Source organism: Carlito syrichta, unplaced genomic scaffold (assembly GCF_000164805.1).
Source record: "Carlito syrichta isolate Samal-C Ts95f unplaced genomic scaffold, Tarsius_syrichta-2.0.1 Scaffold312838, whole genome shotgun sequence".
Taxonomy (NCBI): domain Eukaryota; kingdom Metazoa; phylum Chordata; class Mammalia; order Primates; family Tarsiidae; genus Carlito; species Carlito syrichta.
In genome coordinates, this window is record NW_007256934.1 from 472683 (window position 1) to 489421 (window position 16739).

The following is a 16739-nucleotide window of genomic DNA, read 5'->3' on the forward strand; positions in this document are numbered from 1 at the left end:
GGGGGGGGGGGGGAGAGAAGTAGAAAAAATGCCAAGTTCAGAGAAAAAGAAAAGCTTACCAAAAAAAGGCAAAAGAAATTGCAGATGTGAACAGGCACACCCTAACAGGATTTAGCTACAAAAACAAATGCTTACTTCTTTCTTCCCTTTGTTATTTAATTCTCATAATAATTTCAGAGAAATTAACTCTATCATATACTCATAGATGAAGAAAACATCACAGAAGCCAGCCAACTTTCCTAAATTCATATAGATGATGAACTGTAAAGACCAGCCACCGCAGATTAAAAACTTTATTTGACCAAAAGTTAACTGCATTAATATAAGTTAAAAACTAAAGTCTACCAAGGCCACATAAAAAACAACTCCTGTGCTCAAGAATAAAAATGAAATCTGGTATTCTACTTACTCAAGATATAACGATACAGATGTATCAGCCAGTTTTGTATTTCTACATTGACCAACTTTTAGGAAGGGTCTGGCAAGAGCAAAAAGCAAAAGAACAACACAGCCAGAGGAATAGAGCCAACTAGGCAAGACAGTTGGAAAAACTGCACAATACACACAGACGCATGCAGCAGCAAGAAAGGGAGGCAAAGCTAGAAACATTATCAATCGTTCCTCACATTCAGAAACACTATATTTGTTACTCTTAAATCTTCATTTCCAGTGGATAATGCCCAAACTTTCCAATTGAAACATTAAAACATATGGTTCTACTTTCAAGGAATATCATCTTTAATTTGCAGGTCTTTCAAAGATTTCATTTAAAGGGTTGTGAGGCCAACTATAGTTTTATAGCTTAGAAACTTAAATGACTTGTTCATCAAAAATAAACTCACAGGTAAAATGAGCTTAAACACAATAGTGAACAAAGAGAACAAGCTCTAAAGAAGATAATGTTAGTTGACAATTTTTAAAGTCTACTGGAGACAATTATAGTCAATCCTTTATATTGAGATTATTATAAAAATCAGCAAAGGTAGGAGAAATGTGATTCTATAATAAGAAAAGTAAGTGGAATATAACTTCAACTTGGCAACACTAATATATATTCTACAAATAGTTTTAAAAAGTTCATTCATCAACTAAACACAAATTTGCTAATACAATATGTGCTAGGCACCATTCTAGGAACAGGAAATATGTCAGGGAACAAAACTGAAAAAGGTTCCACTTGCATGTAACACATATCCTAATGTGGGAGAGAGAAGCAAGAAATATGCCAAAGAAATGAAATATATGGCAGGTTAGATATTAAGGGATGAAGGGGCAAAGGGGGGGGGGGGAATGCATGTAGGTAAGAGGAATGAGGTGGGAGGATTTGGGTGGCTAGGCACACCCTGAAAGGTGAGTAAAGACCCAAAGGAAGTGAAGGTGAACACTGCAAACATCTAGGGAAAGAGAATCCAAGCCAAGGAAAGAGCAGGTACAAAGGGCCTGAGGAAGGGACCTGGGGTGTTCAAGGAACAGCAAGAAGGCTAGTGTGTCTGAAGTAGAGGAAACAAGAGGGCAGTTCAAAAGCAGAAAGGTCAGAGAGATAATGAGATTGGTGGGATAGGGCTAACCATGTAGCACCTTTAGGCCACCAGAAAGATTCCTGCTTCTACTAAAAGTGCAGCCATCAGAAGGGTTTTTGAGTCTAAGCATGGCATGAGCTGATTATGTCTTATCAAGATGACTCTAACTACTGTTTTGATAATATAGGTATAGGGCAAGGGTAAAAGCAGAAAGATCAATTAGAAAGTAACTATATTATTCCAGGTCAGAAATGACAGTGACTTGGAATCAGAGTAGTAGCAGAAATAACGAGAAGTGGTTAGACTCTAGAGGTACTATTTAGAAGTTAGAACCAGAAGGATTTGCTGATAGATTATGTAGTCTGAAAAACTGAGAGGGCAGAGCAGCCACTAAGCAAGAAGGGCAGTGCTGAGAGAGGAGGAGTGGTAGGTAGAATTCTAGTATGGCCCCAAGATACTTGCCTCCTGGTATTCATACCCTATATAATCCACTCCCGAGTGTGAATGGGACCTGTGAATATGATAGGACATCACCTTTGGGATTAGATAACTTTAAATGTCAAAAATAATTATGCAGATATAATTCAATTTCCTAATCAGTTGTTACTGGGCTAATCACAAGACAGATTATCCTGGATGGGCCTACGTAATCAGGTGAACCCTTAAAGAAATAAAAAAAGCAACAGTAGATGCTCTTTTGCTGGCTCTGAGGAAGAAAACAAACAATAATGTTGTAAACTGACTAAGGTAGAGGAGGCCTTTAGGAGCTAATGGCCTCTGTCCTAGAGTAGCCAGGAATTGAATTTGGCCAACAACCTGAATGAACTTGGAAGAAGACCCTGATCTCCAAATGATAACTGTAGCTCAGCTCACACCTTGATTTCATCTTGGTGAGATTCTGAGCAGAGAATTTAGCTAATCCATGTAGTCTCACGAATCACAGAAACTGACAGAACATTTCTGTTGTTTTAGTAATTTGAGTCTTATTTTTTTTCTTGGTAGTTTAGCCAAGGTTTGTCAAATTCTTTTGCTCTATCCAAGGAACCAACTATTTGATTTCACTGATTTTCTCTAGTTTGTTTTTTTTTTTTAATTCTTTATTTCAGGCTGGGCACAGTGGCTCAAGCCTGTAATCCTAGCACTTTGGGAGGCCGAGGTGAGGGGATTGCCTGAGCCCATGGGTTCAAGAACAGCCTGGACAACTTGGCGAGACCTCAGCTCTACAATAAATTAAAAAATAACTGGGCTTGGGAGCGTGCACCTATAGTTCCAGCTACTTGGAAGGCTGAGGCGGAAGGATAGCTGGAGCCCAGTAGGTCGAGGCTGTGGTGGCCGTGAGCGTGCCACTGCACTCCAGCCTGGGTGACAGAGTGAGACTCCAACTCAAAAAAACTTCTCTATTTCATTCATTTCTGCTATAATCTTTGTTATTTTGTTCCTTCTGTTTGTTTTGGGTTTAGTTTGTTCTTTTTCTAGAGTCTTAAGGTGGAAGGTTATGCTATTGATTTGAGATCTTTCTTCCTTTTAAATATAGGCATTTGTAGTTGTAAATTTCCCTCTATGCACAGCTTTTGCTGCATTCAGTAAGTGTTGGTATATTCTCATTCATCTCAAAGTAGTTTTTAACTCCTCTTGTGATTTCTTCTCTGACCCACTGGTTGTTTAGAAGTGTATTTTCTTATTTCCACATATTTGTGAATTTCCCAAATTTTCTTCTGTTATCAATTTTTAATTTTATTCCATTCTGATCAGAGACCATACTTTGTGTAACTTGGATCCTTTAAAAAAAATTTTTTTTTTTGAGTTCAAGTCCCATTCTGTTGCCCAGACTGGAGTGTAGTGGCACGCTCCCGGCCACCACAGCCTCGACCTGCTAGGCTCCAGCGATCCTTCTGCCTCAGTCTTCCAAGTAGCTGGAACTATAGGTGTGCACTACCACACCTGGCTAATTTTTGATTTATTATCGAGACAAGGTCTCACCAAGTTGCCCGGGTGGGTCTCGAACCCATGGGCTCAGGCAATCCAATTGCTTTAGACTTCCAAAGTGCTGGGATTACAGGCTGAGCCACCGAGCCCAGCCAATCCTTTTAAATTTATTGCAATATATCTTATGCCTTAACATGTGGTCTATCTTGGAGAATCTTCCATGTATAGTTGAGAAGAATATACAAAGGTGTGCCAAAAAAGTGTACACATTTTAAGAAAGGAAAAAACTGTATTAAAATTGCAATATTCAATATATACTGATAACAAAAGATGAATACAAGTCACATTTGACTTCTGCAGTTACAAAAGGTGAATATCGTTTGGCAGACTTCTGTGGCAAACATGTAAACTGTTCCAACACCATAGCAGAAGCAGCAGGACTTTTTGCTGTGTGAGACCTCTGGATCTTCCCTTGTGCACATCACACACAGTACCATGTATCTCAAACTTATCATGAGTGCATGCAATTGTTAGGCGTGTTGGAGGTCTGTTGCATACTCATGCCTCCATTGTCATTGTATTTCCACAACATTCTCAAATTTCAAATGTCATTTCAGAATGGTCTTGTGCTCCTCAAATGACAACCGTGCTCCTATCATTTTCTTTGTCCTAGCATTCATTTGGTTAATGCCATCTTTTTAGTGAACATCATACTAACGTTGCTACCGTAATTCAATTCAGCTTTGAAAAGTAATACATAGATAACATCTCTTAAAATCTGTATACATTTTTTTTGGCACCTTTGGTATAGTCTGTTGATTCTGCAGTTGCTGGGTAAAATGTTTTATAGGTGTCTGTTAAAGTATACTTGGTACATAGAGTTGTTCAAGTTTTCTACATCTTTTGGTCTTTCTAACCAGTCATCAATTATATTCATTATTAAAAGTGGATGACTAAAGTTTCCAACTATTATTATTATTGAATTGCCTATATTACTCCCTTCTACTTTGCCAGTTTTCACTTCACTTTTGACTTTGTTGATAGGTGACTATGTTTAAAATTGTCACACCTTCTTGATGGATTAAACTTTTAATCATTATACAGTATACTTCTTTGTCTCTAGTAACACTTTTTGTCTTAACATCTATTTTATCTGATACCACTACAGTCACTAGAGCTCTCTTTAGTTACTGTTTGCATGATATATCTTTTCTACACTTTTACTTGCAAACTATTGGTCCCTTTTAATTTAAACTGTGTCTCTTTAGACAGCATGTATTTAGATCATGACTTTATATATCCTGCCACTCTTTCTTTTAACTGAAGTGTTTAATCTATTTGCATTCAATATAATTACTGTGAAAGTAGAATTTATGAGTGCCATTTTGTTATTTGTTTTCTCTAAGTTGTATGTCTTTTTTTGTCCTCTTTCCCGCACGAAAGCATAAAAGAGGAATCAAGGTCATCAGCTGATAGTGAGGGTGGGGAAGGGAGTATTAGCAGTTTGAGGAGAAAGGAGAAGACATGAAATTGCTTTTTCGGGAGAGTGGGAAAGTAAACGTACTAGAAAAATATAGCAGACATTTGTAACTATCAGGGACATACTTGAATAAAAAGAACACATCTGAGATTAATAGTTATGAATTTAAAGTGAGACTGGATAGTGTGGTTGTGGGTTTCCTTCCAGTCACACCCATCTGTTCAGGCATGGGCACAGAGTAGACCAGATAGACCAGGCGTCTATCCATGATGTCAGTATGGTAACTTGCACAACAGTTTTCAATGGATACTTGTTGTATAAAATATTGATCTAATAAGTAGACTATTGAATAATATTGCTTGCCATTCTTTTCAAATCAAATAGATTATTTTGTTAAAGCTCTCCTCTTGCACCAATACAATCAAAGATGTACTCTATTAGACTTACCACATAAATTTGGTTGTTGACTTGCTTGTATTTTTTTACTAGACTGTAACTGAATTAGTTTGGTAGGACTACCTTAACAAGGTACAAAGACTAGGTGGCCTAAACCATGGGAATTTATTTTCTCATAGTCCAGGAAACAGAAATCCAAGATCAAGATGTCAGCAGGGTTGGTTCCTTCTAAGGCCTCTCTCCTTGATGTGTGGATGGCCATCTTCTCTATGTGTCTTCACACAGTCTTCCCTTTGCGTGTGGCAATGCCTTAACCTCCTCTTGTAAGAACATTAGTTATATTGAATTAAGGCCCACCCCAATGACCTCATTTTACCTCTGACCAAATGCCCTCTCCCAATAGAATCACATTCTAAGTTACTGGGGTTTGGGACTTTAGCATAAGAATTTGGGGGAGACTCAATTCAGCTCATAACAGTAACCTTCTTTTTTTTTGGAGTATGTGTGTTGGAGTCTCACTCCATTGCCTAGGTTGGAGTGCAGTGGCACACTTACGGCCACCCCAGAATCAACCTGCTGGGCTCTTCCGCCTCAGCCTTCCAAGTAGCCAGAACTACAGGCACACACTACCAAGCTCGGTTAATTTTTTATTTTATTGTAGAGACAAGGTCTTGTCAAGTTGCCTGGGCTGGTCTTGAACCCATGTACTCAGGCAATCCACTTGCTTCCACCTTCCAAAGGGCTGGGATTACAGGCTGAGTCACGAAGCCCAACCAACAGTAACCTTCTTAAGAGAAGAAAGCTTGTCTTTGATTTTTGTGTCTGTGATAACTAAGGGGAATGATACATAAAATACTCAATGCTTCTTTTTTTTTTTTGAGTTGGAGTCTCACTCTGTCACACAGACTGGAGTGCAGTGGCCGCTTCTGGCCACTGCAGCCTCAACCTGCTGGGCTGCGGCGATCCTTTCTCCTCAGCCTTCCAAGTAGCTGGAACTACAGGTGCGCGCTACCACGCCCGACTCATTTTGATTTATTGTAGAGATGAGGTCTCACCAAGTTGCCCAGGCGGGTCTCGAACCCTCAGGCTCAGGCAATTCACTCACCTCAGCCTCCCAAAGGCGCGGGATTACAGGCTGAGCCACCGAGCCCGGCTTCAATGTTTCTTATAGAATATATCTCTGCATTAAATGAGAAACTAGAAATGTGAGCCCTGGGTCACCTAAATGAGTTTAAAAACACATGTAAATGGTATAAAGTCATTTTAGAAGGTAAGGTATTTAACTGTTCAACCTATCTATTCCCTTTTTCTCATTTATACATTCAAACATTATGTATAGAAGCACATCGCCACACTCTTAAGTTATAGCAGAATACTTAAACTTATTTTCTTTTTATTTTGAGTTGGAGTCTCACTCTGTTGTCAGGCTGGAGTGCAGTGGCATGCTCACGGCAACCCCAACGTTGACCTGCTGGGCTCAGGTGATGCTTCTGTCTCAGCTTTCCAAATAGCTGGAACTATAGGCGTGCGCTACCATGCCCGGCTAAATTTTTGATTTATTGTGGAGACGAGGTCTCACCAAGTTGCCCAGGCTGGCCTCAAACCCCCGGGCTCAGGCAGTCCCATTACATCAGTTTCCCAAAGTGCTGGGATTACAGGCTTGAGCCACTGAGCCCGGTCAAAAATTATTTTCTGATTTACTGTGGTAACATATATTATTGTGTATAAACACACATATTCATAATACACACACCCATGTGCAACAAATCAGAAAGTTAAAAAAAAAAAAGAAAGAAAGTTCAGAATGGCATATAGAAAAAAATAAAATCCAGTTATTCTGGGATTATTACTATTAATTTTGAGTATAGCTGCTTTTTCTAAAGCAGACTGGCTGTATGTGTGGTTTATTATTATATTCCTAAAAACAGTGGGATAAAACAGTACCTAGTAGGACTCTCAATAAATATTTAATGAATTAAGAAATGTATTTTAGAATCAAGCAGACTTGGGTTTCAGCCCTAGTTCTACTATTGAACCAAATTTGTAACTTTGAGGAAATTGATCTAAGCCTCAATCTTCCCATCTGTAAAATAGGCATAAGAATTAATATCAACTTAATGGAGTTATTTTGAGAATCCGGTAGAATAATACTAATAAAGTTCTTGGCATGATACCAATCAAGTTCAATAAACAGCAGCTGTCTATCAAATGCTTAAATATGTAACTTGGTGTGTATTATCTTCATACAAAATTGGAATCATACTCGGGTTTATATTTCTTTTTGACATCTTAATATAATATTATAAATATTTTCCTATGTAGATATTAAAAAGAATGAAAAAAAATTAAAATTAGATCTGGGCTTAAATTCAGGTGCTACCATTTATTATTTGTGTACAACTTTGGCCACATATGTGACTCATTTTTCTCTGTGCCTTAATTTTCTTATCTGTGGAGTAATAATAGCAACTGTCTTACAGGGTTGTTATGAGGATTCAAGTAAAATTCTTGGTGTAACACTTGGGATATACTAAAAACACATTTAACATTAATGACTATCCCCTAATAGGATCTTAATAGCACCACAATATTATGTTACATAGATGCTGAACATTAATGTTCTTCCCAATTTTTCACTATAGTCTTGCTCATAAGTCTTAGTCAACATCTTTAGTTGTTTCCTTTAATTCAGGGGTTAAAATAGTAATCCCCAAAACCTTTTATTTTCAAATAAAGATTTAACTGGTGGGGACAACAAATAAAACCTATAAGTAAGGGCGTTCTCAGAGATTAAAATGGGTAATAAAACAGGCAAAAAAAAACTTTCTGCTTCTCCTTGAGGTAACTCGAGTTGGCTCTCTTTATGAAAGAAGTTTGAAAATCACAGAGCAAATGACAAATCATAATGTTACAATTATCTCTCTCACTGGAATAAACAATGATTGCCTGAATATGGCTGTTCTGGTACTGTACTGTAGGCAAAGACAAAACAATAGTATGTGGCTATTTTTTAAGTATTCCATATTTAAGAAATTCAAGCACTTTTACAAAGATGTCAAGAAGTGAGACATAAATGGTTCCGTTAACTCCATACACATGGTCAACAGATTTTAATGCCCAAGACGTAACACTCAAGAAATAAGCTCGAATATTCCTCAGCCCATTCTAACAGGAAAATTAAAATGGCTACAATTGCCTGATTTTTATGGTTTTCTATTATGTCAGCACTCCAACAGTCAATCTCTTCACGAGTATAAGAGCTGATGAAATTATATGCCTATCATAATTGGACTAGAAATGCTCCATAGCAAACTTAATCAAAGCTTCAATAGAATTTCCTAAAATGTAACTCCCTATTTTTTTTGTAGCAGGTCAAAGTATTGCCTCCATAATACAATTTAGGCAAAACATGCGTGCACTTTTCATGATTCAAATAAACCAAAAAGATTTAAACATTAGATCCAAACAAGATTATCTACAGAGTTTTAAATGGAATGTTCTATAAAAGATAACCAGTCTACAGTACTACATGTACGTGTACCATAGTTCATGTGGGTTTCTGAGGTTTTCTGACACAATCAACTCTGCTTTTAAAACAAACAAACAGGCCGGGCTCGGTGGCTCAGCCTGTAATCCCAGCACTTTGTGAGGCCGAGGTGAGTGGATTGCCTGAGCCTGCAGGTTCGAGACCTGCCTGGGCAACTTGGCAAGACCTCATCTCTACAATAAATAAAAAATTAGCCGGGTGTGGTAGTACACGCCTGTAGTTCTAGCTACTGGGAAGGCTGAGGCGGAAGGATCGCCGGAGCCCAGCAGGTCGAGGCTGCGGTGGCTGGCAGCGGCCACTGCACTCCAGTCTAGGTGAGTGCAGACTCCAACTCAAAAAATAAATAAATAAATAAATAAAACAAAAGCCCTATAAAATAAAACATAAAGTTTGCTTTAGCTTGCCCTTACATAAATATTGGGGTTTTAAAAATAAATTTGAAATATTAGAAAAGTAAATATAAAACAAACAATACAAATTATTATACTCAGTACAAATTATGTGGTAGAATACTAACAATATTAATTACAAAATAAACCTTAAACTTCTCAGAGTTTGCCAGGGTATAATATTCTGGATTGAAAGTATCGAGCCTGCAACTGCAGCTCATTTTTAAAACAGGTGTCCGAGAGTGTCACTTGATCTAAAGCCTCCTTGCTTTAGTAAGTAATACTGCTATTGAGGCCAGGAACTAGAATTATGCTTTGACTAGGCTTCTGAACTGACTACAATCTATTCAAGCTGCTTTAGCGTTTGAGCACCAGGCAAATGTACTGTGTTAATTACTGTTACATGATCTTGACATGCACTAATCCCCATTTCTATTAACTTCCTTAGTAAAGGAAGCTTTAATGCTTAACTGATAACAAATACTGGATAATGCAGAACAATATAACATTTAACAGATGAGGGAACAATAAGTTATGGCCACTCAAGTTATTAGCTTAATAGATTTATTTTATATAGCAGGATGAGTGTGCATTAAAAGTGCATCCTGGCCTAGCATTAAATTTGAAACCAAGACAGGTAAGGGTGGTGAATGTAATTTCTACTTTTATCTTTATATTTTCTCCATAAAAGGTATGTTTTTCAGAAGTGCTAGTACTGGTGATTATAGGATGTCACAGAATTTAATAATCAGACATCATGAATCAGCAACTGATGTGGTCTAATATTTTGTTAACTCATTCAGTAATTACCTGCATACAATAGCACACAAATAACAGCAGTAAATCCTGTCTCCATAAAAAGTATTTTTATCCAGAACATAATATCCCTAAACTATAACCAGTCTAGGTAACCAGACTGCTATAATCTATAATGTTATAAGTCAGAGTTTATTTTTATTTTATCAATATTAAACATAAAAATATAACAAGACAGGTAGTAATTAAAATATTGTTTTACTTATTGTGATAAAGAAGCACCATACTGGCTTTTATATTTCTTTAAATATTTATTGGGAGGCTGAAGTGTTTGAATCCAGGAGTTTGAGACCAGCCTGGGGAACATAGCAAGACTTCATCTATACAAAAAAATTAAAAATTAAAAAATTAGCCAGGCATGGTGGCGTGAACCTGTAATCCCATTTACTTGGGAGGCTGAGGTGAAAGGATCGCCTGAACCCAGGAGGTCGAGGCTGCAGGAAGCCATGATTGCACCACTGCACTCCAACCTGGGGGAGACAGTGAGATGAGACTCTAATTAAAAGAAAAAAAAAATTCTGTAAGATAGTAACCCTAACTAGTACTTTTTAGGAAAATGACTCTAACCAAATTGACATATTGCCTTGAATGATGGATGGATCTAGAGTCACATGTGATCTGTTCAGTTAAACATTGACTGAATGCCTTCTGTGTGCCAAACATGCTAGACTTCAGAAACCTCCACTGATTTTCCCTTTCTTCCCATAACCACTATTATTACTACCACTGCCACTGGCTAATTCTTATTAAGCAGGTACTTACTCTGAAAGGTACATTTTAACTTAATTTAATTTAATTTAATTTATTTTATTTTGAGTCGGAGTCTCACTCTGTCGCCCAGGCTGGAGTGCAGTGGCACACTCATGGCCACCCCAGCATCGACCCACTGGGCTCAGGCAATCCTTCCATCTCAGCCTTCCAAGTAGCTAGAACTACTGTGTACTACCATACCTAATTTTTTGACATATTGTAGAGATGAGATCTCACCAAATCACCCAGACTGGTCTCGAACTCCTGGGCTCAGGCAATACTCTTGCCTTAGACTCCCAAAGTTCTGGGATTAGAGGCTTGAGCCATGTGCCCAGCTGAAAAGTACAATTTAAGTGAAAAAAGCAGCTTACAAAACACTGTATTATGATTCCATTTCTGTAAAATGATATCTGTCCTTATGTGTGAGTGTTTTAAAAGTCTGAACAAAAAGTACTAATAGAAGTTATCTTGGGTGGTGGAATTATGTGAGAACTTTGTTTTCTGCTTTCTTTTTTTCTAACTTTTTGTAAATGTCACAATGAGCATTAACTACCTTTAAAAGAAAAACTCCAATTTTTAATCACATACTCTGTGCTGTGTTTTTGACACATATATTGTTTAATTAACAGTAGGTTAAGGAGGAGTATTTACATTTGGTTCTTAAATGAAACATTGAGGTTTCTTGGCCTCATTTTAAATATTACCAAGAAATATTATGCTAAGCAATAATTATGTAATAGAGGAGGGCAAAATACAATTAAGTCTTAACCTTATTCAACTTTAGAGAATACAGTGTTTCAACTATTTCAAAACATTCAATAAGAAGAGAGCTTGAGAAATCACTTCAAACCATCATTTGTTACTGCCAACAAGGCAACTCACCTTAGAGGCACCAAGGTCCCTTTTGCTGGATACCTGAAATTAGCATCCGAACCTACACCTTCTAAAAGCCACTTATTAAGAAACACTCAGAGATTTTATAGGTTCCAGTACAGTGCACTCTTAAGATCTCTGGGTTCTTTTTCCTTCTTGTAACTTGAGAGACAATAAAACAGATTTGGACAAAAAATATTTTAAAGAACAGGACATTACCTAATCTAATACTCAAAGCTTTTATGAATAGAGCTGAAGGTAATTACTTTTCAATGCTTAGGCATTCAAAAATCCAATCTTCTTTTCTCTAGGGCCAAAAGTTCTTTATTTTATGTCACTAGTTATTTTTCATCTAAATGAAAGTCCTCACTTCTATAATTGGTAGAATAACAAAATTGGGATAAATAATCTTCAGTGTCCCTCTGAATCTTAAAATTTTATTATTCTTCGAAAGGCCACATTAATCACTATTTTTCCTTAGTTCTGATAGAAATTAATTAACGGTCACAAATAGTATTTTTAGCTTTATTTCCACAGAGCCCAGAATTATTTTCATTAAAATAGATTCTAACAGGTATTATATTCATATTTATCTACTCAATAATTATAGGTATTACATAGGATTATGAAAAGAACATTCTCACTAATAAAATTTTAAATATTTTAGAAAATATTGTTTTTAAAAATCAACATTGTATTAAGTACTTTCAAGAACATTTCAAGAAACATCACCAACCTGATGACCTGATTGCAGTGGGCGCACATTGGAGTTCGTTTTCCGGCTGGAATGTGCTCAGCTCTCTGCACTAAAGTGTCCTTGTCACTTGGCTGGGGTTGCCCTGAAGCTGAGTTGGCTGGTGCCACCGCTCCTGAGGGAGTTGTACTGTTTGAGCTTCTTCCAGTGGAAGGTACTAGGAGTTAGAACACAGAACAGTCAGGATGAGAATAAGCCAAGAATAAACTTTTCCTAATAATCAAATAATAATAATAATTTTTAAGATAAGTTCTTCACTTGGTATTCACTTATTCACTCACTCACTCACATTTATGGTGAGGTTATGAACTAAATACGAACTGTGACTACACAGCTGAATAGGAAAGAAAAGTAAGGTTCCCAATGCAGTGAAAGAGCCATGAGAGATAGATACATGCGGAGTTACAGGAAAATTAGGGTTGCCCCTGCTTCCAAGAGGAGATATGATGGTTAAGGTGAATACTGACGTGAGTTATTTCTGGTTATCTAGACATCCCAGCTCATCGTGAATTAGATTTAATTCCAAATATGTCATAGACACATTAAAAATTCCAATGTGTTGAAGATAACAAAATCAAAAATGAACTCACTGTATTCTCTCTCTTTCTGTATTCTCTTAGGAGATTGTGCCAACATTCACCCAGGCATATAACACTAACACCGTCCTAACACTGTCCTTGGTCCTTCCTCCCCCTTGTCTTTAGCAGATCCTGCTGATTTGATGTTACAAATAGTTCTTGATTTTGCCTCCTCTTCTCCATTCCTATAATACTGCCCTGGTTTAGGTCCTTAATGTCTCTTACCTATACCAGCTACCATAAATGCTTTGTGAAAGCTGGGTGAAGCATTTCAAGGACTTCTCTATTCTTTAATCACTGAATGTAGTCTCTGCTTCCATGTGCTGCATACGAGTCCCTCCAGTGGTCTCTGCCTGCCCCACAATAACATCTTTCACCACTCTTTGCCTTTCACTTGATGCTTCAGCAGCGCCAAACTGCTTCACTTTTTCTTCTGAATGGATCTATCTACACTCAGGCTGTTTTCACTATCAGTAATACCATTTCCCCACCTTTCTGTCTATTGTTGAAGTCTCAGCCCAGAAGTCAACCGTTCCAAAAACCCTTCTTGAACTACCTGTCCCCACTGCTCCCTCCATATAATCTGGATTAAATGTCTCTGTTTTCTTCTGCAACTAGATAGTAAGCTCTCTGAGGGCAGAAACTATGTCTTAGTCATCACTTTAACAACTTAATACAGTGTCCAGAATGAATGAATGTATGAATAAACTGGAATCAATACATAAATGAATGAATGAGAAACTGTTGAGGAGTTGACACTACTAAATGGCAGCTCCTTACACATAGGCAATTAAACTCTACTGGAGGAGAAACAATGCACATGAAAATGGTTTAAAAGAAACAAATTTTAAGAAAAGCATGTAAATAACACAAATTAACAGACCATATTTACATAGATATATAGATGTACATATATATGCACGTATATGTACACACACACACAGACAGTATCCATATTAAATTGTGATTAGAATTGGGGAAGAATAACTAGGATAGTTGAAATAATAATTCTCCCTCACTAGAATAAAGCCTGTTTGCAATCAGGCTCAGAAACCCAGTGTGTGTAGACACTTGGCACATCCCTGCCAGTGTTCTGCCTGGCACTCAACCTGTGAACCAGCACTTTACTGGCCAGTGAGCTGCTGTTGCCCTTGCTGCAAGTGAGTCAACTGGACTAGGAACATATTTCCATTCTCCTAGACTCCCACTTTCTCCTATGGAAATAGGAAAGAAAACTCCTGTAATATACATTTGATTCACTCTCTTTCTTTTTTTTTTTTGAGTTGGAGTCTCACTCTGTCGCCCAGACTGGAGTGCAGTGGACGCTCCTGGCCACAGCAGCCTCGACCTGCCGGCCTCCGGCAATCCTTCCGCCTCAGCCTTCCAAATTGCCGGAACTACAGGCATGCGCTACCATGCCCGGCTGATCTTTTGATTTATTGTAGAGATGAGGTCTCACTGCCCAGGCGGGTCTCGAACCCGTGGGCTCAGGTAATCCACTCACCTCAGCCTCCCAAAGGCGCGGGATTACAGGCTGAGCCACCAAGCCCGGCTCACTCTCTTTCTTGTTACCTCATTTACTTTAATAAAGCACAACTCTTACTGCTGTGGGTTTTCAATCTCTATATTCAGGTCTGATTTCTCTTGGAGCACGGTCATGCATTTTCAATGCTAACTCTAGTTACTGTCTTTAAATTCAAGACATGCAAAATGGATTTCCTTTTTTTTTTTTTTTGCACACATTACCAGCTCTTCCTAAGAAGTGGAATATGTTTGAATTCTCCCACATATTTAGGCACAGCACTCTGTCTCCTACATCCCTGAGGGTTAGGCTCCCTGACCCTAACAATTGCTTCATAGAAAATATTTCTCAGGTCAGTCCCTCCTTTCTAAACTAAACCCCTTCTGTATCATTTGAGTTCTGGTCTTGAGGCCCTCAAGTCTGGACTGATACAAATCTCCTTACCACTTTCACTGCTGCGAGTCTCTTCTTCAACCTATTCTGCTAGATTATTTTTCTTTTCCCAAGTCAATTACTAAATCTCTTTTTTTTCGAGTTGGAGTCTCACTTCATCTCCCAGGCTGGAGTGCAGTGGCATGCTGAACCACCGAACCTGGCCTATTACTAATTCTTAAAAAAACAATGAGCATAGGCTGGGTGCGATGGCTCCACTTTGGGAGGTTGAAGCAAGAGGACCAGCCGGGGCAACCTAGAGAGAACTCGCCTCTACAGTAAATGAAAAAATTAGCTGGGTTTGGTAGTGCACATGGTTCCAGCTACTTGGAAGGCTGAGGCGGAAGGATCGCTGGAGCCCAACAGGTCGACACTGGGGTGGCCTCAAGCGTGCCACTGCACTCCAGCCTGGGTGACAAAGTGAAACTCCAACTCAAAAGAAAAAAAAAAAAAAAGAGCACAAACTTCATGTTCCCTACCAGAAAATTGCCATACAAATAGATGGTGAAAAATAAATACCAGGGTGCTAAAAAAATGTATACACATTTGCTCAAAAGATGGCTTTAATCAACTGAATATCACCATGGGACAGGCAGGACAGTAGAACTGGCCAGTGCAACCATCTACCAAGTGTGACTTGTATTCATCTCTTGTTATCGGTATATATTATTACAATTTTAATACAGGTTTTTCCTTCCTTAAAATGTGTGCAATCAATTAAATTAAAAAGGGAAGATTCCAAATCTTTTTTCCCCTCTCCTTTTAAAGAAGACTATAATGATACATACTTTTAAAATGTGGATTAGGTTCAGGATTTCAAATAATGGGAAAGTTCTCAATTGGAAAATCTGAAAAATCAGACCTCAAAGAGAGCCAAACCCTTTCATCTACCATATGCCTTTATATTATCACATTATCTATGCATAAGCCCTAAAGTACCGAGTCACTGACTAAGACATTCTTAGCAACAAAAGAGTGTGGTAATTCTCCATCAGTCATTATAAAATGGGACATAATCCATCTGGTTCATGCCTCAAGGAGAAGGTATATGGAGACCTAACTTATTTAACATGAGAGGACATTCTTAAACATGAAACATGACAGCGTCTTACACACATTAAAAAAGGCTCTAAGCTCTATTGCCATTCCTTTTTGGGAGGAAAAGCCTTGCTTTCTGTTACTGCTCCATTTTAACCACTTTGGATATGAAAGAAATTCTCACATCTTCATTTGTTGCTGTGTTGCTAGCACACTGGCCCACACACAAAGCTACACAAGCCCTGTTAATTATCAGGTCCTGAACATTTCTAAGGCACAGTTATTTCCCATTTAAATAAAGTGATGTTTCATTCTTCAGACTTAATTTTCACTACTCTAGCATAGGAAGGGGCAACCTTTGAGCAGTCAAGTGCCAGCCTCCTAATCTCTGCTGATTTGGTTTACTGGAGAGAGGGAAGTGTAGGCTCCCTCTGGTGAGGCTCTGGGAGAGAGGAAGCACCAAAAATGAGCCCTGCTTCCACTATTATTTTGTAGAGAACGGTACTACTGCATAGAGGAAAAACAGTCTTCCATGGGCAGCACAGAAATGAAAATGCTTCCTCTGTATTGAACCCATTACAAAATCATCTACTTTTTTTTTTAAGTTGGAGTCTCACTTGGTTGCCCAGACTGGAGTGCAGTGGATGCTCCCGGCCACCGCAGCCTCGCCTGCTGGGCTCCAGCGATCCTTCCACCTCAGCCTTCCGAGTAGCTGGAA

At 38.2% G+C, this 16739-nt stretch overlaps 1 protein-coding gene across 1 annotated transcript in view; it reads right to left on the minus strand.

The window, feature by feature from the left end:
* LOC103272577 (PDZ and LIM domain protein 5) overlaps window positions 1–12604 on the minus strand; it is a 29376-nt gene extending 16772 nt beyond the window's left edge. The window contains exon 1 of the mRNA XM_008070060.2: window positions 12434–12604. Within this exon, the coding sequence (XP_008068251.1) occupies window positions 12434–12462 (29 nt within the window). The 5' untranslated portion in view covers window positions 12463–12604. The remainder of the gene's footprint in view (window positions 1–12433) is intronic.
* Between the last annotated feature and the right edge of the window lie 4135 nt (window positions 12605–16739).